The sequence below is a fragment of the Alexandromys fortis genome, unplaced genomic scaffold (assembly GCF_014885135.2).
Source record: "Alexandromys fortis isolate MF-2015 unplaced genomic scaffold, M_Fortis_MF-2015_v1.1 scaffold_93, whole genome shotgun sequence".
Classification (NCBI taxonomy): domain Eukaryota; kingdom Metazoa; phylum Chordata; class Mammalia; order Rodentia; family Cricetidae; genus Alexandromys; species Alexandromys fortis.
The window spans coordinates 4,877,453-4,904,746 of record NW_026067970.1 but is presented as its reverse complement, the minus strand read 5'-3'; the positions used below and the strand labels follow the sequence as shown (position 1 = coordinate 4,904,746).

General features: G+C 45.6%; 1 protein-coding gene across 1 annotated transcript in view; it reads right to left on the bottom strand.

The window, feature by feature from the left end:
• Window positions 1-27,294, bottom strand: part of Chn2 (chimerin 2) — a 267,980-nt gene that overhangs the window by 125,931 nt on the left and 114,755 nt on the right. Inside the window, exon 2 of the mRNA XM_050155506.1 lies at window positions 10,152-10,190. Within this exon, the coding sequence (XP_050011463.1) occupies window positions 10,152-10,190 (39 nt within the window). The remainder of the gene's footprint in view (window positions 1-10,151; window positions 10,191-27,294) is intronic.

The following is a 27,294-nucleotide window of genomic DNA, read 5'->3' as shown; positions in this document are numbered from 1 at the left end:
ATTTGGCACTGAAAGTCATCTAAGGCAATCTGATATCTATAGGAGGCTGTGTGTATATCGTGTGCAAATACTAACCATATGATTTTATAAACAGGTCTAGGAAGGAATCTTCAGCTTTCGCATCTGCAAGAGTTCCACAGAAAGCACAGAACTGCTTTATCTACACACACACACACGCTTGCGCATGACACATGGTTCCATTATAAGAAGGATATAAGAAATAGTTTAGATTCATTCTTGCTTATGTCTGTATAAATAAACTCTGGCAGGAACAAGGAAATCGTGAAAGCAATTGCCTTTGAAAGATGAAAAGACAGCGAAGACAGAAGCAGAACAAAGAACTCCCCATGAATATCTTTCTAGTGTCTCGATTTGGTAACTCTGCGCAGATATCACTTATTCAAAAATAAGATAAAGGCTCTGAGAGATAGGGTCAGGACTGCTGGTAAGAGGGGAACATACTAATAAGTTGGCCAGTAACAGAGTAGCGAAGACTCTTGCTTTCTGCAGAACCCCAGGGAGGCTGCGCCAGGAGTCCCTTTGTCCCCCTTGAAGAAGCAGGCCACTTACTCCTTGGCAGGCTCACAGCAGGATGAGGCCTAAGAGAGGGTAATGCAAACCACAGAGGCTGCTCCTACACTACAGAGGTTTAGATCCAAGGGGAGAAAACCCCCCACCTCACCCCTCTTCCCATTCTCAGTGCTTCCTGAAGCCAACAGTTCTATGGGGACTTGGGATGGGTTTGTGAACACCATCTATGATGGAGGAGTCCAGGACAGGCATCTGCCACAAGACAAGAGAAGTCTGAGCTAAATACTCCTTTGTGGGTCGCATCAGCAAATGTATGAGCATCTGCTGTGCCCCAGGCACCATCGTCAGCACTATGTGGAGGCTCGGAGGATGAAGGGGATGCATGCACAGAGAAGGGGAGGGCTTCCTAAGAGCCTGCCAGTGAGCCCAGAAAACACTTGTGTGTCTTCACAAGCCCCAGAAAACAACCTTGATATTGTTTACATCCTTGCTTTTCTGATGAGGAAAGACACACAGAGAAGTTAACTATCTGTGTGAGGACACTCAGCTGCACTGTGACCTTTGAATGCAAAGTCCTGGTCTCCTTGTTCCTGCGCCTCAGGCCCTTTGCACTTGCTGCTCCCTCCAACTGTGGATCATTCCTGAGGCATCCACAAAATAAGTCACTGCAACCAGGAAGGTCTCCACCCTTCCCTTGGTGTCTCCGGGAAGCCTGCACAGCTAGGTCTGTGCAGAACACAACCTTCACTCGGCTCTCTCTGCTCCTTTGTTTCCAAACAACACTGGTTGCCACAAACACCACTAAGAAATAAAAAGCAAATCTTGATTTCTTGTATCCTATCTGTCCTGACTATAGTGTGGGGTCACAAGGCCAGCTACTTGGCCCTGGTTGCTGCAGCGTCCCCAGGACTATAACAGAGAACTTGATCAAGGAATGGCTGTGCCTTCGAGGAGAATCTGGTTCTATGAGGGAGGCATGTAGAGACACAACATCCACGTGGGACAAGAGCTTCAAGAACTGGCACAAGAGGAAGACTTGCAGCTTCCCTGGGTCATCAGGATAAAAGACCATGGGTCTTTCCTTGAGAGATGGGGTGGGGGTACAGACGAAAGGCTGACAGGAAGAGGGAGTATCATGGGAGAAAATGCCTCTGCCAAACTGGTCCATGACTAAGACTATGGGGGTGTTTTTCTTCTCTCTTGAAAAATTATTTCTTGTATTTTTGAGATTTTAGTATAATTACATCATTTCTTCCTTCCCTCTCCTCCCTCTAAGTCTTCCCATGTATTCCTCCTTTGTTCTCTTTCAAATTCATGGTCTCCTTTTTATTAACTTGGTATATACATATATGAGCATGTATATACATAGATACCCCTAAATACAACTTGCTCAGACTGTATAATGTTACCTGTGCGCATGTTTTTAGGGCTGACCATTTAGTACTGTTAGCCTGTTGGTGTGCTCTTTCCCGGAGAAGACCGTTTCTCCCACTCTCAGTGTTCCTTAGCTGCCTGCAGTTCTCTGGGTGGGGGCTTCATGAGCTTCCTCCCACCTGTGTTAGCATGTCTATTGCCCTTGTTTGGCTTGTTTAGGCAATCACTGGTGAGACTTTACGGGTGTAGCTTCTGACATTCCTATAGACACAATATTACAGCAAATTCCCTGTCTCTCTGGCTCTTACAATCTTCCCACCCCTTCCTCCGCAATAATCCCTGAACTTTAGGTACAGGAGTTGTGATGTAGATGTATCAGTTGGGACTGGGCTCCACAACTCTGCATTTTGATTGGTTATGGTTTCCTGTGACGGTCTCCTTTGGTTACAAAGAGAGGTTTCTTTGATGAGGGTGAGAACTACACATATCTGTGGGTATAAGGATAGAGATTTAGAGTATAGTTAGGAACTATGCTGGCTTAGTAAAGTGGCGGTTATAGTTTTTTCTTCCAAGATCCATGACTTCCTGGGGAGTTGGCTATGCTTCCAGTACCAGGAATAATTTCCCTCTTGTTGAGTGGGTCTTAAGTACAATTAGAGGGCTGTTGGTTACCGGCAAGGTGTGCAGGCCACTACTGCACTCTTAGGGTAATGGTGCCATGCTGGCCATTGCTGTGCTTCGAGGCATCACAGCTGGGTAGGATTGTTGGTTGCATCCCTCTGGAAGCTGGCAGGACACCATGCCTTATGGCACCATGAAATCTAGTCCTCTGGAAGACATTGAGATCAGTTCCAGCTCAGGGGTCTCTGTGCTCTGTGTCCAAAGTGGATAGAGTCGTCAGCAATGAGGACTTTTCTTCTACCTCTGAGGGGCAACTAAGTACAACAGCAATAGCCTCTGTTTTCATGTCTCTTGGACAACCCTGAACAACAACTTAAAAGGGGGCTTCTCGTGCCTAGTATTGTTTTTGTTGTAGCTGATGTTAGTCTATAGCTCTTGGATGGTTCACTGTCAGCCCAGATGGGAAATTTCTTTTAAATTGTACATGTGTATTTAATCACAGACTTACATTTATTATATGTATTTTTAGGTAGATAGTCAGGACTATGATTCCTTATGGCTTTTTTCAACACCCTTATTTTACCACCCTTTCCTCCTTCTGTATTTATCTCCCCCCTTTTCCCTAATTAGAACCTTCTACTTTTTTTCATTTTCTTGATCAGATCACATGTACCCTGCTATTCCACTCTCTACTTTTCTCCCAGCCTGACCCTGCAATGATCCCTTTGATTTTTCTGGTTTCTACAGTACTCCAAGCTATGAAGATTTGGAATTAGGAGCCTCAGATGAGTGAGCACATACAATTCTTGTCTTTCTGGGTCTGGGCTACATCACTCAATATGATCTTTCTAGTTCCCTCTGTTTACCTGTAAAGTTCATGATTTCATCTTTCCTCACCACAGAATAGTATTTCTTACTGCATCCGCACTACATTTTCTTTATCTATGCATCAGTTGTGTTGACTGTAGAACATTTAGGGGTTTCCATTTCCTAGCTATTGTAATACTTGTCTGAACAAGAATCTGTGGTGTAGAAATGCCCATCCTTTCGGGATATGCCAAGGAGAGGAGTACCTGGGTCGTATGGTAGATCTATTTTGAGCTTTTTGAAAAATTCTCCACAATGATTTCCACAGTGAGTGGACCAGTTGGCAATCCCACCAAGAGTGAATGGTTGTCCCTTGCCCCCAGTTTGATGTCAGCAATTCTGTTGACCTTTGTTGTTCTTACTGGAGTAAGATGAAATCTCAGAGTTGTTTTGACTTGTATTTCCTTAATTGCTAGGAATGGTGAACATTTTTTGAGGTATTTCTTAGTCTTTGCTGATTAATGACCGATGTGGGAGGACCCAGCCCACTAGTACCCCTGGGCAGGCCAGGGGAGCTATGGAGAGCAAGCCAGTGAGCAGCATTCCTCCATGGTCTCTGCTTCAGTTCTTGCCTCCAGGTTCCTGCCTTGAGTTCCTGACTTCAACTTCCCTCAATAATGAACTATGATGATAAGCCAAATAAACCCTTTCCTCCTCAAACCACTTTTGATCATGGTGTTTATGACAGCAACAGAATGCAAATGAGGACACTATCATTGCTAGGACATTGCTGTAAGTCGGAATTTCTGGCATGTTCTCATTGACTCTTCTGATTCAGTTTCCTCCATGACTTATTCACTCATGCTAATGAAGCCATGGAGATGTCTGCGCACTCTGAAGACACAAAAAGTTACACAGACAACAGAACTACTAAATCACACTTCAAAGCCTGGATATCCAGGCCCCAAAGTCAGCAGCTCTCTAACGTAATTGGAGGAAAGGTCCCAAGAGGGGCTGGTTCCATTAGAATTTCTGGAAGCCATCATAAAATACAGATTCCTGGTCTCCATTTCTGGAAAGATCCACTCTGTGAATCTGGAAGAAGCCTTCAGAATCCGTTCTGGACCTCTCCAGAAGATTCTAGTACACAGTCAGGGATGAAGGCGCTACCTTTGCCCCACTGAAGGAGGACCAGCCAGGAGCACTGGAAAGCATGGAAGAGGGAAGACAGGGTTTTAATCACATAAAACAGAGACTGAGAAAGCATGCATGATGACAGAGCAAGAGGGAGACACCCTGAATGAGAAGACACCGTTGGTGAAACTGAAGGCTGCAGGCAGTGGTGCACTTCTGGGCAGCGTGTTGAATGTCAGTAGCCCAAATTTCAAAACCTCACCTTTTGGGGCCCTAGGCACTTTAGCATAGAGAAATGCAGGATCATCAACCACACACCTGAGAACAGAAGCTCCAGGCACTGTCTGGAAGCGGAACAAGTCTCTGCAGTCCAATAAGCCACAGAGGCATCCCTACACCTAGCCCCTCACACCGACATCCTTAACTGACGGCCCTTCTCTTAGCCAGAAGGCTACAGAATCCTAAGGGTTGCTCATGCTCTCTGAGCAGCAGGGTTTGGAAGGGATGCCAACATACTACTTAGGTCCTGTGTCTCTGCCTCCAGAGGTTGATACAACAGCCAACTGCAATGGAAACCAAACAAGCTTGGCAGCTTTCTATCCTAGCTTTCAGTAAGAGCCTGGCCTTCGTTTGAAGGGTTAGCAAAAACAAACACCCATGGGAATAATTCTCCAAGGCACTCTGAAGGTAACCAAAACATGTCACAAAGTCTGAAAGTGCCTCTTACTGATTTAACTCAACAAACACATTTCCCAAGCAAAAGGCAATAATGAACCACTTTTAAGATAGAGAGATGACAAGGTAGAATCTGCTTCTGCAGAAATGTCCCATGCATATTGCAGGACTTCCCTGGACAGTGGAGGCAGGGGAGGGGTAAGGGGGCATACCTCTCCAGCACAGGAGAGAATTCTTCCACCGGACCAACCTGTTTGGCAGGGATGGAGGTCACTGAGGAATGTGGAGGTAGAGAAAGGGATGCCTAGCTACCCTTGAAATCTACTAATTGAGAAAGCTAATATGTTATTCTTTTCTTTAATGATAAACTTGACCCACCCTAACAACACAGGGACAAGTCTACAGGTTTCTGTGGGCCATGTGGGAAAGCTCATGCCTGAATAGACCTGAACCCACTCAAATCTGTAAGTTCCTAGGACAGAGATGGGCTTCCAGGTTAGGCTCTACAGTACACTCCCTTCTAAAGGGGTGTGCGGATCCCTGAGCTGTGCCTTTCCCGTGGATAAGAGGTGAGCTGTACCACCCTGCCCACTGCCATATCTTACGGGAAACTTCACACATGAGAGCAGATTATTGGTGCTTGTGGGTGACTTCCCGGTCCCAACCTCACCTCCAACTACCACACGAAGGCCTTGCCTTGCTAACAAAATGTTATCTTAAAATTTACTGTTTGATCACTGTCACCATGGCAACCCAAAGACAAGGCTTGTGGGGCCCCAAAGCAGGGAGCCAGGTAACTGTGTACATAAGCAAGACCTATGGGGTTTGACAAATTACAGACATACGACTTTTATGACTCACAGACTGGAATAGGATCAAAGAATTACTGCTATCATATTCCTGTCAGGTGGTTCGGCTGTAGCAGTTCTACAGGGGGTGAGATTCCAAGCCCCTGTTTAGAAAGAGGTAGGCGCTCTGAGTGCCTGACCTCCCTGGAGAAAGGCTCCTGGGAGAGCTGTCAGCCCCAGCATCTGCTGCCTGGCTGGCGTTTGGTCTCTCACAAAGGAAAACCTCAGATTATTCTCACAATGGTTGGCATTTGAACCTGTCAGCTCCAGCCCCACGTTTCACACAGTTCTGGCTTATCATTCAATTATTACTTATTATTTTAAGTGAATTCAAAAGTGGCTATTCTTTTAGGTCCTTAACTCCAATGATCTCTCAACGACTTTGCCCATGGTTTGGGGGTTGATCTTAGTAGCTGAGCTACGTATGTATGGAGTTTATGGCTAAGATGATCCCACTAAGCAAGTGATGATAGTGTCTGTCTCTAAAACCTCAGAAAAATCTTTTAATCTCACAGGGAGTGGAGGAAACAGAGATTTAGGGTCATCGTGTAACACTGGGGTTCCTTGAGTAAAAGAACTTAAGACACTGCCTTAATATGCATTGATTGGATGAGTTACTGAATGAAGGACAATATACTTGCAGCACAGGAAAAGACAATTTCTAAAGAGCTTTACTGGCAAGTGTCCATGCCTGGTGGTTGTGTTTACCTCCCCAACACCTGCTCGCCTCTTCCCCCCTCACAGTGTTTCTCTACATTTTCTGACCATGATTTTTATAGTATTGATCCAGAAGTGGACGCTAATCAGCTTAGGAAAGTTAGCAGTTACCAACACCCTGACCACAGAGAGGAAGTCAGGAGTAGGAAAGTGAGGTCAATGAGGGCTGAACTTCAATTCAAATGCTTTGCCTGATAGGTTCATAAACGGATGCTCTCTTTCCCAGCTGTTTCCCAAACAGCGCCAGTACCCACGGTGGTCCTGGGTTGTCTGGGGATGACATGGGAGGAATACATTACAATGTAGCTTTAGAAAAGTGAAACCAGAAAGGAAGATGGGGAAGTGGACAGGGTCATAGCCAAAGCCAGTCTCTCTGGTCTTTCTAAAGTCAAGTCTATATTATTGACTGGACTAATCTGTTAATTTTCAGCCCAGAACATTATATTTAGCAATAAGCCAAAAACAAGTTTCTTAAAGTCAATCTTCAGGAGGAGACTAAGTTTTCATTAGGCATGACATCCAAATAGGGTTGGATGCTTCTTAACAACATCAAATAAGTGAAAATAATGGCAACCGCTTGTCACTGACAACAAGGATCGTTGTTTTCCTATGACAGGCTTAGGTCTTGTTTCTCATTAGCTGATGAGTCGGAGGTAGATGTGGGCCACATTATTGTCATTGTCGATTTTGAGCATTTACCATTAGAAATAGCAGAAGGGATGATGGCGGTTGCTTAAGTGATGATAACGCCGGGAATCTGATGGAGCAGTGTGAGCCTGGCAACAACAAACCATGAGGCGGTCCACAAGGGCAACAACACCCACCACAAAGAATTCCCTGATCCACAAGGACCAGGAACCTCTCTTTTTAGGAATGCTCTTTAGGGCTTTGAGCAACATGGCTTTGGTGTCCTGTGGGTCAAATGCCCTTCATTTCAGTAAAACTAATCACTGGGAGACTCTGAATAATAAATGCCCATTAGACTGATTATAATAAAGAACTTTGCCCATGCCACTAAATTTGTATCAAATAGCCCAAACTATCCCCTCTTCAAGTAAGATTTTATGATTTAAGATCCAAAATCAAAATTTCAACCTATTATACCAGGATAAAATTGGTGTTGTAGACATATATTTAGCAAGGCTCTTCCTAGCTTCCTTAGGACATACAAGTGCCTTTAAAATATAAATTGGGTAGCCTAAGGTCACTCAGAAAAGGAGGAGATGAATTTGAGCCAATATCATGTATTTCAGTAAAGCTCCCAGTGGTGGCATTTGCTCAACAAATATTTATTGGCTTGTTAATGTGAGCCAGGCAGTGTACGATGTCCGGTAACTCAAGGAGCACCCAACATCTCTTCCCAGGGCCATTTTGTTGATTTACTGTCAGAGTACTTCACACTCCATTAGGAAACAAACAAACAAAAACATCCAATTACGAAGTCATTAGCACTGCCTTTTAGAATCGAAGCTGGGAAAGCAGAGCCCTCGATTGCAAGGGCCCTTAGAGACCCACATGGCCCCTAACTTCACAGATGGGGGAGCAGGCTCATGTAATAAAGAATGAGGTGGCCCTGCACGTGCCCGCACAGAAAGGCCAGGGCTATATATCTGGGAGGAGAAAAAAGTGAAGAGTGCCAAGGGCAATGAAATCCATTAGACAAAAAGAAGGGACAAAGGCCTCGGTACCCAGCAAGTTTTTCAATTTTTAAACATGGGAGGCATATGTCTTACAAGACGACAGGGAGCACACACTGGGTAGGGGAGGGGGACGGCACTATGAGGCAGGGGCTGGTGTATGCATTATGGGAAATTCCAACTCTCAGGTTAACACGTGGTTTATGTGTACGGTGTATGTGTGCACATGTGTGTGCAATGTATAGAGACCACAGGTCAATATCAAATTTCTTCCTTGATCACTCTACAGCTTAGTTTTGGAGACAGAGCTTCTTAAGTGAACCTGGAGCTTACTGATGTGGCTAGCCAGCAGGCCCTGGGAATTCTCCTGTCTCCACCCTGGTGCTAGAATTAGAGGCATGTGCAACATAGGCACTGGGGCTCTGAATTCAGGCTCTCATGCTGTGAGGCCAGCAGTGTCCTGACTGAGCCATCTCCTGGCCCCACTTAGGTTTAATTTTATGCACTTCCATATATTCATAACAAATAGGTGCATATGTGTGTATGTATAATGTACATACACCCTCTAATCATTTTATAAAGAAGTGCATGCTGAGAAATGTTTGTTAGGCGATGTGTGTTTATGTATACATCAGAGTATATTTATACAAACCTAGATGGTACAGCCAAGCACGCACATGCGCTATATGGCCCATGCTGATGATATATGTTGTCATAGGCCCAGTTCATTTTTGGTGGAGGTGCCATTATGTGACACATGACTACAATGATAAGCAATATATAGAAAATCTGAGACTTTAATTATTGAGACAGAGTCTCATTATGTAGATCTTGCTGTTCTGGAACACACTGTATAGACAAGACTGGCCTAGAACTTAAAGAGGTGCATCTGCCTTTACCTCCAGAGTGTTAGGATCACAGATATACATCACTGTGTGCTCAGTTTACAATTTTAAACCAGCAGAAAAAAATCTTGAATGCTTGCTTGCACCCTAAGAGTTGGTTTGCTTCTGGGCACCCAGACTTTACTCCTGAATGCCCCCCCCCGACTCCTTTTGGAGATACCTCTGCCCTTGTTGAGCCATGGTTTCCTTACAGAGGAGGTAGGGATAACAGCATGCCGGCCTGTTGGGCTGTACTGAGAATCTAAAATTAGCAGCTCAAAGCCTAAGGCAGGTCCTCAGTGGACAGCAGCAGCAATGGCAGTATCAATACTGTCAGCAGCACTAACGATTGCTACCTAGCGATGAGCTTGGAGGAACACCTGTCTCAGCCATGGTGGGCTCCTTCCTGCCACAGCCCTTTCTTCTCCAAACAGAGAATTCTGAGAGAGACACAGGACACCAAGGAGAGACAGTGTGTGAGGTAATGGCCATTGCCTGCCTTCATGACGGGAGCTGCTGGGTGGCTAATGCTCAGACAAGATCTATGTTCCTCAAGAGTCACCCCGAGCCATCAGACCATCTTCACCGTGTGTCCATTCTCCACCAGTTCATGTCGAATGATATTACAGCCCCGGAGCGATGAGCAAAGAGAACAATTCATGGAAAGTCAGAAGGTCCCCTCCCCTCGGGAGCAGCCTTAACATGGGTCACACAGGCCAGTGGTTGTTAAAGGTTCTGGCTGGGCACAAGTGCAGAGTTTACTGTCTCTCACACAGATATCCTCAGTGAAAAGAAGAGCTAGGGCTCGGGGATGGGGACGGCTTATGGGACAACACACAGGCAGTGCACCCCAGTGGGATCCTTCAGGAAGGCAGGCAGGTTACAGACTTGCAGGGATCTGTCTGTGTGTCGTTGGTACTCACGGTATGATTTCCATATCGGAGGCTGATATTCCTCAGCATCTAGAATGAAGAGAGAGATCACGTCAGACTGCATGTCAACCTGCCAATGCGTGTCTTCCCCAGAGGAGGGACGGCCAGTCAGCTGGACTCACATTCCAACCCCAGGGGCCTCTCGGCTTATGAACAGAGTCGTTCCAGGCACAGAGGCAGAACATGCATGGGTAACTTGTGGGCCCAACAACAACAATATCTTTGGATCACAACTGTGACAGAATCAACAACTTAACAGCTTTCAGAATTCAGTAAATAAAAAAAAAAGACTTTGAACTAATTAACTGGATTGTGCTTGCTCGTGATCCTTTCAAAATATATTTACTCAACTTGGCATAATAAACACATAATCAGTTTCCAGCCAAACCTTTAGTCAATTTATTAAGGCTCGAGGGCAGAACGCAAAGTGGCGAGCATGCAATATTAGATGTGGGAATGTGTGTGGCCAAAATCCCTGCCACTCCTAAACTCCTGGGCCCGACACTGGAGGCCAAAATCCCTGCCACTCCTAAACTCCTGGGCCCGACACTGGAGGCCAAAATCCCTGCCACTCCTAAACTCCTGGGCCCGACACTGGAGGCATTGAGGATGCTCTTGGGATCGCACTAACTCCTTGAATTAATGTTCATATGTATCTAGAATATTTCCAGAAGCCTCACAGCAAACACAAGTGTTGGATGAGAGTGTTACAGGAGAGGATGAGTTGTTCTTCATCACCCTCAGAAACAAGCAAGAGGCAGCAATGGCTGCTGTCCTAGCTCCCGGCCTTTGTGACATGCCATTCTCCCTTATGTTAGTGACTGTGCCTCACAGCTGAGTTTAATGAAGCCCCTGTCAGCCTAAACAGCCAGGGCCAGAGAGTCTGGCCCAGGATACATGTCGCTCAGAAGGAAGCTTGAGTTTTCTTTTCTTTTCCTTCCTTCCTTCCTTCCTTCCTTCCTTCCTTCCTTCCTTCCTTCCTTTCTTTTTGTTTTGTTTTTTCGAGACAGTGTTTCTCTGTGAAACAGTCCTGGCTGTCCTGGAACTCATTTTATAGATCAGGCTGGCCTCAGACTCACAAGAGATCTACCCGTCTCTGCCTACCGAATGCTGGGAGTACAGGCGTGCACCACCACCGCCCGGTAAAGCTTGAGTTTTTCTAATTTAGCATCATTAGGTCCATAAGCCCTGCTGTGTGCTCCCCACTCCCACTTTTAGCTGCTCTGTCCTGTCCCTATCCTTGGGCTTCTGTCCTGTTAGAACTTTCCTAATTCTGGAAGAAATTAACATCTGAGAGTTTTTCTCCCTGAGAAACACATGTGCTATTTATTGATAAATACCAACCACAAAGAGACCAACTTTCCCCCCAAATCATACTCAGATATGCTTGTTTAGTTTAACATTTTATTCTGCAATAGATCTTTTGCCCCTTTGGCTCCTCACCTCACAGACTCAAAGGTCATTGTGTACCCTTTAGAATATGGGTGCATGTGCACTGATGGTTTCTACTACGACCAGACAAACACTGCCATTGACTCTTTAAATATTTTTTACATATGTTTGTTTGTTTTATGTGTATGTATGTTTTACCTGCATATGTACAAGTGCATCACATGTGTGCTTGGTGTTTACACAGGTCAGAAGAGGGTGTCAAATACCCCATTATGGGTGACTGTTAGCCACCATGCGCACGCTGAGAATCAAATCCAGGACCTCTGCAAGACTAACCAGAACTCTAAACCTCTGAGCCATCTCCCCAGCCCGCTGGCATTAACTCTTAATACCTGTGCCAAAGTAAGAAATAGTGTCTCATAATAATGAGCTGTTAGCCTAAACCGCTGGTTCATTTCATCCTCTTTGCAACATGAATCAATGTTAAACATTAGCAGGAATGTTTATAAAAGGCCTTTTTAAATCAAACAAACCAACTTGCTGAGTTTACAAGAAAATTCTTAACCACCCATCCCATGCCGCTTCCCCCAGAAAAGCCAGGCCCTATACGCTTGAATGTGGATCACATCTCCAGAAATAGTTTTCAAAGATAAATAAAAATCAATACAGGCAAGCACACACGCATATTTAAGCATGCACAGGAACACACACACGGACACATATATTGTATAGAAATTAAATGATACACTACCTAAGACATCACAGGTAGGGAGAAAAATGTAACCTCTTCTTATTTCATGTGAGATTATTCTATGCACTAAGTCTGACCCCCAGGCGAGAGGAGGTCAAAATCGGTCAGGACCTCTGCACTACTTTCTGTGGGCCAAAGGGAGGTTCTGAGGCAGTGGCAAGTAGCACCCTTGTTTGGATACAGTCCTGAGATGGGCTTAGATCTAAGATGTTCTTACCTCATGACCATTTAAATTAGACACCCTCACTATGAATGTCGTCTTGCCCTAAGAACAACCTAGGATGGTTTTTCATGAGACTCAGCGGTCCCATTAACGCTCAAGCAGGATTCCCTGCAAGGCTGGAAACCGTTTTCCTTTGCACTTGCTTCCTGTGGTCAGCACAGCTCAGAGATGAAGAAAGCTGCCCAAAGAAATGGAGGATCTCAACAGCCCCTGGTCCAGAACCCGCCAATGTTTTCCCTCTGTGTGTGGAATAGGCTTCACTGTGGCACGTGGTAGCCTGCTCTAGGGAGTCTGCCCCCTCTAAGTCCAGTGCATGCATTTCCGCATTCCACAGCTCACCCTGCCATACCAGCCTCTGTGTTCTCAGCACAAATAATGCCTTTCCAAGTCTGTGCCTTTGCTGTGTGGATTATCTTCGTAAAATGCTCACTAATAGGTTTTGGCATGGCTCATTTGTCCCATCACGTAGGCCTCAGCCCAAATGTCACCTCCTAGGAGACTTGCCCTTAACCCAGTCCCTCTCATATCACGCAGCTTGGTTTTCTTCATAGCTTCTGTTACCATAGAGATTATTTATTGATTGTTTTTTTTTTTTAATGACTGGTCTCGCCCCACTATTTGTCAAACTCCATTAAAGCAGGAGCACTGGCCCACTCACTTTGGCATTACCAGACCTTAGCAGGTGCCAGCATACACCAGGCCTTCAGACACAAACCAGAGAGGCACCAGTGGGGCAATGGTGAGCACAGATGCCTTCCAATACCTAAAACGAAAACGTGCTAAATCAATGAAGACATTTATGAGACCGGGGAGGTGAGGTCTGCCTATAATCCCAGCACTCCAAAGGCAGCTGAAGGTATCTATGAGTTTCAGGCTGATCTGCTCTAGACAGTGAGCTCCAGGCCAGCCAGGGCGAGGCAGTGAGACACCATCTAAAGGATCTATGTGTTTCATGCCGCTCTGCCTTCTGCAGACAAGCTCTGCAGGTTCTTTCTGTCTCCTGCCCTGAGTGCTGGGGTGTCATGGGGATTCACTAAGAGTGCTTACGAGCTGCTCCTAAGAGAGAATTGCGCTCTGCATAAAGTCCCTGATGTGGCGGGCTGCTATTACTGTGTCACGGTGATGTCACCCTGTCCCGGCTCTTCCCAGGTGGCTCACTGCTATTGTCTTCGCCCTCCCCATGGCAGCCATTGACTGTCTCCATTTCCTCAAACCTGGAGCCTGTAATTAAGTTCCGGGGCTGTTGTCATGGAAGTTTCTTCTCTCATATGAAAGAATTCAAATTGAGAGACCATTTGCCATGCTTCGGTGGAAGGACTGTAATTAACTTAGCCTTCGAGACCCGTTTCGTGAACCATGACAGTACACTCACTTCTCAGGGGCCACGGTCAAGGGACAGATCACAGAATAATTTTAATATGTCGTAACAAGTCCTGAGCTGCCTCCAACAGCACCTCACTAACAATAAAGCTATCTGCACCGACGGCTCCCACTACGTGTCTCCTTCTCTTTGGTGACGGACTTCACTCTCGGATCGGCAGACACTTCACGTGACCTTTTCCTTTCTCAGATAAGTTCTCAGGAGTCTCATGAAGCTGTTCTGATCCTCTGTACTGCTGGGATTATAGATATTCATGACTACACTAGGTTCACGTGCTGTTGGGGATTGAACCCAGGGCCTCCACTATGCTAAACAAGCACTTTGCCGACTTAGCTACATCTTAGTCCCACTTTCCCTTTAAAGCATGGGGTAGGCCTGTTAGGTCAGGTAGTTCTTCTTCATTACCTGGCAAATGGGTGAAACGAGACACACAACTGTTAAATGGCTTCCTCGAGGTTATGAAACAAGTTAGGGGCAAAGTGGGCACTGGTCTTCAGGACCTGGAGGTATCACTCATTCCAGTCAGACAGTCCCTCCAATTGGACATATTCAAGTTAAGAAAATGACATTATCGTATAACAGATCTATTAGTTTGATTTGGGGGAGGCTGAAGAGAAAAAAACATGAGTGCAAAACTTCCCAGTGATTCAGGGTGGGACACTCCGGGATCTGTGCACACTTTCTAGGGCCTGTGGTTCAGGTGACAGCCTCTGGGGTGAGACCATCTAGATTCAACACCCTATTCTGCCCTTCACTGTAAGACCGTAGGCAGATAGATTATCTAATCTTTATGGGGCTCATCTCTTCAACTTATCAAACAGGAAGAAGAATGCTCCCCAACACCAAGCATTATTACCATGAAGAGTTCATATATATGAGAGATTAATCTGCAAAGAGAAAACAAGTATGCTTGAGGTCATATAACCAGAGAAGAGATGGAGTGAGACACACACACACAAAGATAGGGTAGAATAAAAACGTAAAGAAAATGAATAAAGGGGCATGAAGCTCGGAGTCCAGATATCTAGAATCCACATAAAGCTGGACCTAGTAGCAAGATAAAAGCTCGAGACAGAACAAGGAGTGGATGGTCGGGGCCAACAACCCTGGCTTATGAAGGGTGGATCCCATCACCGACGAGGTGGAAAGTGAGTACCAACCAAAGGTCGTCCTCTGACTTTCATGGCACAAGCATGCTTTCTGCCCCCAACAACATACATATCAAACACACCCAAGCACAGACAAGGTTATAAAAAAATAAAAAAAGAGTAAAGGATAGACATGAGATAAAATATGTGAATGAACTAAAATGAAACGCTTTCTTTGACTATAAAGTTCTATGCTTAATGCTATTAATATCTTTAATGACAGGAAAATAATTCCTGCTACATTGTTACTAATAAAATTACAAAGCAATCAATTAATTATCATGGAGATGATCTATCTTTCCTTTTTAGATACCATCCTAGTCTGTAACCCAGCCAGTCTCAGAACTCAGCTATTTTCCTACCTCAGACTCCCAAAACTAGGATCATAGACATAAGTTACCACCTCTGAGTCTTGTATTTTAGTGCGTGCATGCACGTGTGTGTGCACATGCACGTCCACGTGGGAGCACATGTGTTTGCGTGCACTGTGGGACAAAGGCCACCTTTGAGTGTTATTCCTTTGGTGACATCTGCCTGGTTTTTGAGACAGTCGCTCACTGGTCTGGAGCTATTCGAGTAGGTAAGGCAGCCTGAACAGTGAGCTCCAGGGATCCCCCGTCTCTACTTCCTCAGAGTCAGGACTGGAAAGTTGGGGCAGCATGCCTGACTTTAAAATGTGCATTCTAGGGGTCAAACTCTGATCTTCTTGCTTACTGACTGGGCTATCGTCCCAGGAATGAATGAATAAATAAATAGGTTCATATTCCCAGAAGCACAATTATTAAAAAGCTATTAGACCTGCTATTGAATGGGTAATCCTACTTTCCTCTGATTGCTCACCTATATCTTCTAACTGTTTATAATTATATTGCATGTATGGAAATGAAAAGGAATGGGAGATAAATTTGGAAGAGCTCTAGGTCTTTTGTCATTTGTTTTGAATGCACTGCCTCAACAAAGCATCACCTCGAAAAGAAGTTGTTGCAACAAAACCAACAGAAACAGCTCTTATTTAACAGCCTTGGTGCTGATGCAGGAAGAACAGAGCTATGCCTACTACCCTGGCCTAACTTCTCAAAAAGCCTTGTGATGTAAGCATGAATCAGCCATTCCAGGCAGGCTGGGAAGCAGCTATATCCTCTCATGTAAAAGGGATAAAAGTAGAAAAAAATGCTTAGAAAATGTTCCAGAAGTTACCAAAAATGGCTAATGGACCAAATGAAATTATCTATAAAGAATCTGCATAATACTTATAGGGAAGAGGGGAGGGGGAAAGGAAGGGAGGGAAGAAAAAAAGAATGGGAAAAGAGGGAAGAAGAGATGAGGGGGGAGGAGAAGAGAGAAGGGGAGGCAAGAAAAGGGAGAGGGGAGGGGCGAGGAAAGGAGAGGAGAAGGTCAAGTGGGCCAAAGGGTACAAGTAGAACTTGAAAGTGACCTTGAGGAAGCCATACCTGCTGAGTATTTGAGCCTTGAAAAGATAACACAGCCACCATGGTGTTGGGAAAATCAAATTCTGGAATGGTCCCAGAGAAGGCTGTTCAGTTTGTGAAGCAGTCTGGGGACAGGGAGGGCTCTTAGAGAGCATTCGTGGGACAACATCATCTCTCTAGAGTAAGCGAACAGCAAAACTAACACTTCTACAGAGATCCCACTAAACTTAGAAGTAGTGCAGACTTACTGCTGAAAACAGAGAAGGTAATAATTTTAAAATGTGTCATTTTTAAAGTCTCCTACCTCAGGAAAAATGCTCCTTTAATAGATTTGTGTGAGACTTTATAACTTTTTCCCTGTGTCTTGTTACAATAAAAATTCTACAAAAATGGCCTCACACTATATATTATGATTCTACAATTTGCTTTTTAAATTTTAATGTTACTTCTCTTTTTATTCATATATATATATATATATACAAGGCCTCTCACAATCATTAGTCCTCTCGTCTTAGTTTCCTCAGTGCTGGGACAGTAGCTGTCTGGTCCCACACCCAGTAACTCTGGATGCTGTTTTATAGTAGGCATTTTTTTTCATATCTGTACACATGCATCTATGTTTCTTTCCCTTCATTTAACTAAAGGTTGGCCTAGTGTGTATGCTTTTCCCAAGACGTAAATCATTTATTTATGAACAATTTCTCAAGAATAGACATCCGGGCTTCTTTTGATATTCTGCAGATACAAACAGCGTGTGGCTCTTGTATTCGAGGGGTGGCTCTCAGGGGAGTAAAAGTCTGTGTTTGCATTACAGAAAAGGTTATGTTAACCGGAAACCTCAGTGGTGTGTGCAAGAAAGTTGAGCTCCCTGCACCCCCACAGCTTGAGCTCCATGCACCCACAGTCTGAGCTCCCTACACTCCCAGTCTGAGCTCCCTACACCCCACAGTCTGAGCTCCCTACACCCCACAGTCTGAGCTCCCTACACCCCCAGTCTGAGCTCCCTATACCCTCACAGTCTGAGCTCCCTACACCCCCTAGTTTGAGCTCCCCCCCCCCCGACACATAGTCTGAACTCCTACACCCTCACAGGCTGGTGTCAATCTGCACCCTAATTTGTGATGCTTCTTAAGATTGAACTATAAATCCACAGGTAAGACTACATGGATTTGCAGAGTAGCAGATGGAGACAGGAAGCTCTTGCAGAAACAAGGCTATGACCTGATGTGAGAACCCATGAGTCCTAAGGGCTATGCTGGCTGCAGCTGGAAGATTGTGCATCCCAGGATTTACGGCTCCAGAAATAAGCCACTGTAAGAGAATCACCTGAGGAGCAAGTGTAAAGGAATGTGGGAACTGATTAATGAACAAAAATGAAAGATGGCATATGTTCTACTTGGGTAAGTGACAACTGAAGAGGAACCCTGTAAACATCTAGGAGAGCCAGTTTCCTTCCCTTGGCTCAGTGGAGGGTGACAAGAGCAATGGAAACACACAACCGGGCTTTGGAAACAAGACTCATTGGTCCAGAGAATGACCTAATGAGGAAGCTGGAGGAGACCTACCCCTGAGAGTATTTCAGATATGTATTTGGATCAGAGGATTTTCTGGGAAACATGGGGAGGGGAGGCTGGGTTCCCCCTCTGCCATTCCCTCTCTCACAAATACCGGCTCTCTGCCGCTCCTTTTGATTTATTGATGCACACATTTGCAAATGGCCGCAGTAGCCTTTTCCAGGGAAGTTGGGTGCAAACAGGTTTTTCAATCAGCCCTGGAACAGACGCTCAATGAGATGACAGTTCAGGATTTGCGGCATGATCAGCTTCATGGGCCCAGAATGGGTTGGGATCCAGATTAAGACAGACAACAGCAGCAGGAGTAGGGTTCTGCTTATGTGTGCACTGCAGTGTGTGTGCACTGTGGTGTTTGTGCACTGCAGTGTGTGCATTGCGGTGTGTGTGCACTGCGGTGTGTGTGCACTGTGGTGTGTGTGCACTGCAGTGTGTGCATTGCGGTGTGTGTGCACTGCGGTGTGTGTGCACTGTGGTGTGTGTGCACTGCAGTGTGTGTGTGCACTGCAGTGTGTGTGCACTGCGGTATGTGTGCACTGCGGTGTGTGTGCACTGCGGTGTGTGTGCACTGCGGTGTGTGTGCACTGCGGTGTGTGTGCACTGTAGTGTGTGTGCACCGCGGTGTGCCTGCACCAGAACCTCCCAAGCTTCCAAAGGTTTGAGATGTATGTGGGGTCACAGCACAGTCTGAGCTACGGTCTTTTCAGACCACAGCAGCCACATGGGGCCAGGCTTGATCAAACTGCTCCAAAATGTTGGATGAGAAGCTTTCCAGAGATTTCTTGCTAATACATTTCACCTGCACAGATTCTCTGCTTCATCCCAAGGAACGAGACCCTCTGTGAATTCTCTTCAAAAATGGTTTGGGTGAGAAACTAGAGTAAGAAATGAAGGCCTGGTGCACATCAGCTGTGTGGTTCAGCAGGGTTTTGTTGTTTTAATTTCTCTTGTGTTTTTTGTGATTATAATATAATTATATGATTTTCCCCTTCCTTGATTCTCCACAAATCCTCACATATACAAATACATGGCCTCTTATTAACTGTTGTTACATGCATATGCATATACACCTATATTCCTAAATATAACCTGCTCAGTCTGGGTACAATGTCACTTGCACGCATGTTTTCAGGGCTGACCATTTGGTGCTGGATAATCAGTTAGTATCCTCTTCCCTGGGGAAGGCGATTTCTCCTGCTCTCAGCATTTCTTGGCTGCCTGCAGTTCTCTGGGTAGTTTGACGCCTCATGAGCTTTTCCCACTATCCACATGAGCATGTCTATTGTTGTCCATGTTCAGGTCGTGTTTAGGCAGTTGTGTGAGACTTTGTGGGTGTAGCTTCTGCCATATCTGGGAGACACGATCTCACAGCAAACTCCCTGAACCTCTGTCTCTCACAACCTTTGCACCTCCTCTTTCAACGTTCCCTGAGCCTTGGATTCATGAGTTATTTTGTAGATGTATCAGTTGGGACTGAGTTCCCTCACTTTGGATTTTGATTGGTTGTGTTTTTTCTGTACTGGTCTCTGTCTGTCTCATGACCATTTCATGGAACGAGTTCCACCTACGGAAGCGTTACTAGAATAAATTCTCGTAATGCCAGAATTTTCTAGCTCCTCAGGCTGAGCCTGAAGATGAACTATGGAGAGACTGTCTAAAAATGTTGAGGACACAAAGAGCTCTGAGCTGGAATTTGTGGTCACTAGAGGGCACTGGGGCCACACAGAGATTCTGTCCTGGGCCACTGAGGCTGCCTATGGAGAAAAGCTGAGAGTCTTCCTGTCACCAAGTGTTTACTGAATACATGGCAGGAACCCAGCTTTGGTTACCCCAGCACACAGGAAAGGGGGCTTAGAAAGCTCTTCCAACTGCCTCTGGCTCCTTCTCATCCCACTTGTCTCCCTTCTTTTCTCTTATTGCTCCATCACATTGGCCTTTCCTTTGATCCTTGGATGCACCGAGTTAACAGACATGGCGGCCTGCCTTCTGACTGCCACGTGCCCAGCTCTCCAGAGTTCAGCCACCCCAGACATTCTTTCCAGGCCAAGCACCAGTTCCTCCCTGGGCCTTTCCTCTCTTGGGAATTTTCTTTTACTATGCCGTATGTATGTCTTTGTTTATATGTTATCTCTCCATCAACTTGATGAACAGCAGGTGGAATCAAGGACCGCATTTGTCTTGTTCTCTGCTATCTGTGTCTCTTTTAGCCTACCGGGTCTCTCTCGTGCATTTAGACAAAGATGTCCTACTCAGGTAGGTGGCTGGGTGCTTGGACAGAGCCTACGGTTGGACAGTATGAAGATGATGCTTCTCCTAGGGGACATGGATGTCAGTTATAGCATGTGGCCCAGCTAGGTGATCCCACACCGGGTCGAGCCCCCACTTGTCTCTTGACGGGCACGAACGGTACAAATTGAAAGGCCACAATTACTGTACACTAGGACATAGCAGGCACTCAGTCAAGGGGTGTCATAGTGAAAGACAGAAACTTGTGTCATATATTCTGTGGTGGAACACAAAGGAAGGGACAACTGGAATGTGGCAAGAGGCTGTGTAAGAACGAGGTTAGAATGGCATTTCCCAGATTTTGGAAGGTGGGGTTAGCTTGGCTCATTCTACCCTTTCTCAGGCTTTGGCCAGTCAACTCTGACCTTGAGTAGCCCTGTCTAGGGCCCTGCAATAATAGGCACAGTGGGTATAATTTCACCGGAAGGCTAAAAGTCCTAGAAATAAAGAAAAAAAAAAAAACAATTTCTGGTACCATGGTACACTGCACCTGCTTGAAGGGTCACTCTATTACCTGGACATGGAACTCAACAGCCACAAGGATTGCCTTGTGGACAAATGGGCTGCTGACCCACCACACATAGACCAAGGTATTGCCAAAGCCAGACAAGACACAAGAACAGGACTGGCCCCGCCTGCTGACAAAGGCAGATGCTGATATGGAAGGTGGGGTCCCAGAGTGGTTAGAGACTAATTTAGAGAAGGAAACAGGGCTTGGCAAACCCAAAGTTAGAAGGAGAGGCTAAGCTGTTGCCTTTGCACTGAAGGGAAGGAAGAGTAAGCAGGGACCATGCAGACCCAGTGAGTTGGCCCGAAAGATTATCCCAGTGTGGGTGTGCAGCTGGGTTAGAGGGGAGAGGGAGGAGGGGAGTGAGGGAGAGTGACAGCGAGATCAGTCAGTCAGGAAGCTAGGTCACTGGCGTGAACAATATGTGTTCCAGTCATATCAACGGAAATGGAGGAAATGATTTGATAGATGCTGAGCTAGCCAATGAGAAGGGCTTGGGATGAACTAGCCCTAAGCAGAGAAAGAGGGTACGATGCTGGCCTGGCAGAGGATGGAGAATGGTCTATGGCAGAGTAGGATGGAGGGTGACTTCTCTCACATAACTGAGCAAATCCTAGGAGAAACAAGCCAGGCAGGTGGCAGTGGCCCTTGCTTTTCACTGCTGGGAAGAGGCAGCAATGGGACAGCCAAGTCTGAGAGGTTTGCGGTCCAGACAACAGGCTAGGCCTGGCTTCTCTGAAGGGAAGTCCTACGAGGACAGGGCATGACAGAGGACCAAGGCTCAGCACATGACAGGAGACCTCTGAAGAGCCTGACAAGAACATCCGATGTGGCTGGAGTAAGAAGAGAATGAGCTGAGGGCAGAGAAGGCAGGGAGAGGCAAGGCCACTCAGAAGGGGAAGTGGTGAGGGTGGCAGAGGCTGCTGGGGTGAGACAGCAGGACAGGGAGCCCATGCTACACCAACCGGGGGGTGGGGTGGGGCAGGGTTGATGATCTTAGGGTAGAAGCCACATAGCAAGGTGAGAGAAAGGGGAAATGGAAAAAAAAAACAAAAAAAACAGAATGCATGAGTAGGAGCTGTGGCAAACATAGAGACACACTGTGGGAATAAACGTGTGAAGGCCCGAGATCCAGAAACATTAACTTGGCTGTCACCATCATTACCTTCACCAAACCACCCCTGTTCTCCTTTGCCCCCAGGGGCCTCTTCCCACCCAGTGGCTCTGTTCCTACAAGATACAGAGACTTTTCCCAGCCCCGTGGAGTTACATTCCTGGTGAGTATTTCCCTCTTGTCATTAAGAGCTTCTTTTTCTGCTATTTCTGAGTCTTCAGAGGTAGCCTCCCTGCCTCCACTCCCTCTAGCCTGGAGAACTCTCCTTCCCCCACTTCCCTCCAGTAGTTGCCTGCCTCTTTACAAATTCCTTCCACCAGAAGAATGTCTTCCTGGCTTTCCTCCAGAGCCCTTCAGGGCATTCATTTATTCATCTAACAAATATTTACCTAGAGTTTAATGGCCTACTTGGCATAAAATATTGCACTAAACAGAGGTGTTGATAGCAAGGCAAGACACAAAATCCAGATACAAGGAATCAGTTTGGAGTTAAAATATGTCTTCAGTTCATTTATTCAGCCAGCCATCCATCCATCCATCCATCCATCCATCCATCCATCCATCCATCCACTCAACAAGTACCACCTCTCTGCTAAATCCAGCCTCATGTGCATGTGTAAAACATGACAAGACCGGACTTACAGTGCTAGAGCAATGGAGAAGAGAAAGAATTCTTTAAGCCAGTTATTCCTTGGTATTTGTTTCATTTTGTTGTTGTTTCTTTGGTGGTAGTTGGTTTTTATTTATTTATTTTTATTTTTTGTTTTTTGTTTGTTTGTTTGGTTAGCTGAGTGGCAGCTTGGTTTGGTTTCTTGTTTACCTTCTCCTGAGGATGTTAACTCCTGGTCATGATACACTAAATTCTCATAATGGCAGTTTCTAAGTCACAGCCCTAGCACAGTTGCTACTGTCAGAAAAGGGGAGATTGTTACCCATATTAGATTCAGAGTCAAATGGTCTGGAGGATAAAGATAGAAAAGAAGATAATCAGTCTTCCACCAAAAGCAGAATGTTTTTAGGTACCTGGCATATTTCAGATTCTGGAATAGACTCCTACATGAACTATCTTATATATTTATAGTTTTCCTGATTACTATCTCCATCTACTCACTTATCCATACCCACCTGCCCACTCAATGATGGATCCACAAATGAGGTGGACCAGTCTACCCTTTAGCTGGCCCCTTAGTCTAGATCACGGGAATCCAGGGATGGCTGTACAAGTGCTTCCCAGTGGGGAAACGCTTTTATCTCCAGGAAAGGCACAAAATGAACTTCAGAGAGATCCAGCCACTTGGGTAGCAGGACGAGGAATTCAAATGAGATCTGCTTTGCTCTTGAGCCTATCGATTTCCCCCATGGCCTCTGTTTCCCAGGAGACCCGGAGATACGAAGCTAGTGTGAAGTGGGTGGGTCCTTCTGGTCTGCTGCAAACACACAGTATGACTTGAATGTTGTAGAAAATAGCGCAAAAGTAGAAAAACTCATGACATTATTCAATTTTCTGCAATCTTTTAGAACAAGTGAAATGGTACTGAAGTGGGATCTTTCCCTCCCAATCTTCCTTTGTCTCTCCTTCTTTCCCTCTCATCCTTGCTCCCTGTAGCCCGCCAGTTCCTCCTCAAGGACCTTCTATGGCTCTTTTCGAGGCCTCATCATCAACAACCCCCCCAGCTCCTGTTGGGCCCAGCGTGTTGGTTCACTGCTGGACTGACAGCAGAGGCCTGTGTGACTTAGCACAGTCATTCCTCACAATGGACCACTCACATAAATTGGTGTAGATAATATAATTGCAGCAATTCATACTAGGAAGGGGCACACATCAGCAGCCATTCACTCACGGTGACCCAAGCATGCCAGATCACAGTTCATCTCGAAGGCTGAAAATGGAGGTGAGGAACGTGCCAGCCTGAGAAGAACTGGGTCTTCCTACACATACGAATCCTAGTTGGGGTCCCCGAGTTCTTGTTCCTAAACCCACTGGATACTGGGAGACAGCCGTTAGGTGTCTTGTGCCTACTCCTCACACAGTGTGCTGAGGGATGCCTATACTCCCTCAGCCTGTTCCTCACACAGTGTGCCGAGGGTGCCTATACTCCCTCAGCCCCACCAAGATGGGCTTTGCTTTCTGAATCTGACTTGATAGACCAGGTGGCAAGGTATACTTCCCACTTGGCTCTTTAATTCTTTCTTTTTTTTCTTCTTTCTTTTTGTTTTTTTTAAATTTTACCATGGTAACTTCCCTGGAGATGTATGGCCCAAAGTTTACAATATGCGAAACAATTCTCCCAAGAAATTCCCAACAGCTAAGACTATATTTGCCTACAGAGAATATGTGGGTGGCTGAGGTCAGGGGAGGTTGGGAGACTTAATTTTTAATGATATGCCCTTTAATTTCATTTGAATTAAAAGGGAAGGAAAAACAAAAAAATGAAAGAACAAAAACTGGGAGGGAAAGAGGGAGAGAGGAGGAAACTTTTACAAAGGTCATTTACAATTATGCCTTATTCCTGCAATCGCAACTATATTACATATTTATTAGTTTCTGTTGAATATATTTATTAAGAGACCCCTGCAGGGAAGTAAAGCTATCATCAGTTAACTTCAGGTATATTGGATATTTAATAGAACGTAATTGGCTCAGAACAAAGGAACTGTGTAATCTAACAGTAAGACCTCTCTCTCTCTCTCTCTCTCTCTCTCTCTCGTGTGTGTGTGTATGCATGCTTGCATGCTTGCATGTACACTTGGGACGAACCCAGGACCTTATACATAACTAGACAGGCACTCTACCACTGAATTCCAACTCCAACCTAAGAAAGTCTTGTAGAAAATAAAATTAAAGACAATATCATCTTTCCAAAATGATCTAAGAGGTTCAATGCAGCTCTAGACACTGCATTCTTATTGACAGCCTGTCATTGCACAGTCACATGAGTTTTCCACGTGCAGTGCCTTGCTTACAGCACAGCAAGCTTGTATATGGGTCTATCTCTCAATCACCCCATGTAGGCAAGTGAACTGGAGAATGGAGGGTGCATGAGGTGAGCAGTGGAGTTGAGTACTAACACCAAACTCTTTCTGAGTCCAACAACCATGACTTGACTCATAAAATCTTGCCACTCATACTGGATCATAATGGATCATACCACATCCATTCCACAGAAGCTCTCCTGAGTACTGAGTTGGGCAGCACTGCACCAGTCCTTAGTACAGAACCCAAGGCCCAGAGGGCACCATACCTTGCCCAAAGTTGGTTAGCTCATTTGTATCCATCCGAATAGTTAAGAGTCAATCCTATGTCGCCCAATGGCCATCTTGGAAAGGCTGACCTATTACTACAGTTTATCTGAGAATTAAGTTTATTTTCTTCACATTATTAAACCTGTTATTGAATTTCCCTACACGTCTTTAAGTAGCTGTGCATGTATCGAGACCGTTGGTCTTGTTGACAGGCTGGCAGCATTGAGAGCTATCTATCTAGGATTAATAAAACAACACACCTGTGTGTCTTGTGGAGGGCAGGTTGCATTTCCAAAGAGGACTGACAGGCAAGACAGTGAGGAAAGGGTTGAGGGACCCACCCTGAATGCGAGTGCCACCACCCAACAGGCTGAGAGGCAGATGGAAGGGACTTGGAGGAAGGCAGCATCCACACAAGTGCAAGCCTTCTTTCCTTCTGGGGTCACTGCTAGCATCGGCTTTCAGCCTCTTCAGCCTTTTACTGGGGATCTTCCAGGCCTGAAGCTCTGGACTAAGACTGTGAGCTGTTCAGCTTCTTGATCTGAAAAAACTACCATATTCTCTGCCTTCCTGAGACGCAAACAACCATTTTTGGACCACCTAGTCCCACCATGAGGGAGGATAATGTGTGTCTGTGTGTGTGTGTGAGCACGCATGTATGCACACACATATGTGTACATATGTGTATTCTATTGGTTTTGTGGTTTTTTTTGGAAAATTCTGCTAAATATGCCAACTAATCTTGATCTTTCACTAGATCAAGACAAACAAAGATAGAGGGACAGAGGGGCCTTGTGGGTTGTCTAGATGGGGGTGTAGTTTCTGAGACACAAAGCATCCTGAGGTTTAAAGCTCAGGTTTAGCCTTGCTCCTCTGTCTGGTTTCTTTATCACTTGCTTTAAAAATAACTTCTTACAAAAGAAACAGTTCTAAGACAACAAACACACAGAAAAGCAACACTTCAGATGCTTGGCCGGCCATACCACAGAGCAAGAAAAAAGCCAGCAGGCACAGGAAGTGTTCTGAGCATCGCAGACCTGCAAGAGGCCAGGCCCTGTTGGACTCTGAGAAGAATACATTTGTCAGCCAATGTGATGTGAAATGCTTGAAGAAATGCACGCAGGGAGGAAGGAAGCCTTTCTGCAGGTCCTGGCAGGGTGGGTAACAGCTTCAGCCTGTCTGTAATTAGAGGGCTAGGAAGACAGACAACAAGTGGCTCTAATGATTCCTGAAAGAGAAAGTATTTGAACTGCAAAGCAGACAGGAAGCATGGACTCCTCCCTGCCCCTTGCTGTTATCTTGGTATTGGATGTCTTTGCAGGGTTTGGGACAGCAGTACCACATGCGGTGGCAGCCATATCTTCTTGCTGTTTGCACAGTGGGACATTTGTCTTCCTAATTGCTGCATGTGAAAGTTCTACATGCTTCTACTACTAGCTGAAACCAAATATCGAAATAAACCTTCCCTGTCTAGGCAGCTCTTGTCTGAGGCCATTTAGACTGCTAGCTTCTTCCACACCTAGTGTCCTTGGCTGAAGGAGCGATGACAGATTTACACACTGCACTTTGACAAATGAGCTGTGGTCACTTCCAGTGATCCACCACCTAAAAGATGGTTACCCATCATCCTGCTCCTAGACCCAGCGTGGGCACTGGGTATGCATAGATGGCATGTGTGTCTTTCCTTCAAGCAGCTCTCCTTTGAGAGGGAAGAGGGAGACTGGAACATAATGTATGTTCTCAATGCTGAGGATGCCAGAGGGCAAGAGCTAAGCAGCAAGGCCCTTGCAGGATTGGGTAGCAATGTAATGAGGACAGCAACAGGAGGCAGCAGTGCAGCTGGACAGTAAAGGCTGAGGAGGAGTTTGCTAGGTTGTATGCTGGGGTTGGGAGACAAGATTGAGGTAAAAGAGTGCATTGTTGTTTTTCCTTCTGAGTGGCCTGGGAAGGAAGAAGGCTCTGTGTTTGATGTAGGAGTCCCCTCTGTATGCTGTGATTACTATTAATGAATAAAGAAACTGTTTTGGACCTATAGCAGGGCAGAACTTAACGAGGTGGAGGAAACTAAACTGAATGCTGGGAGAATG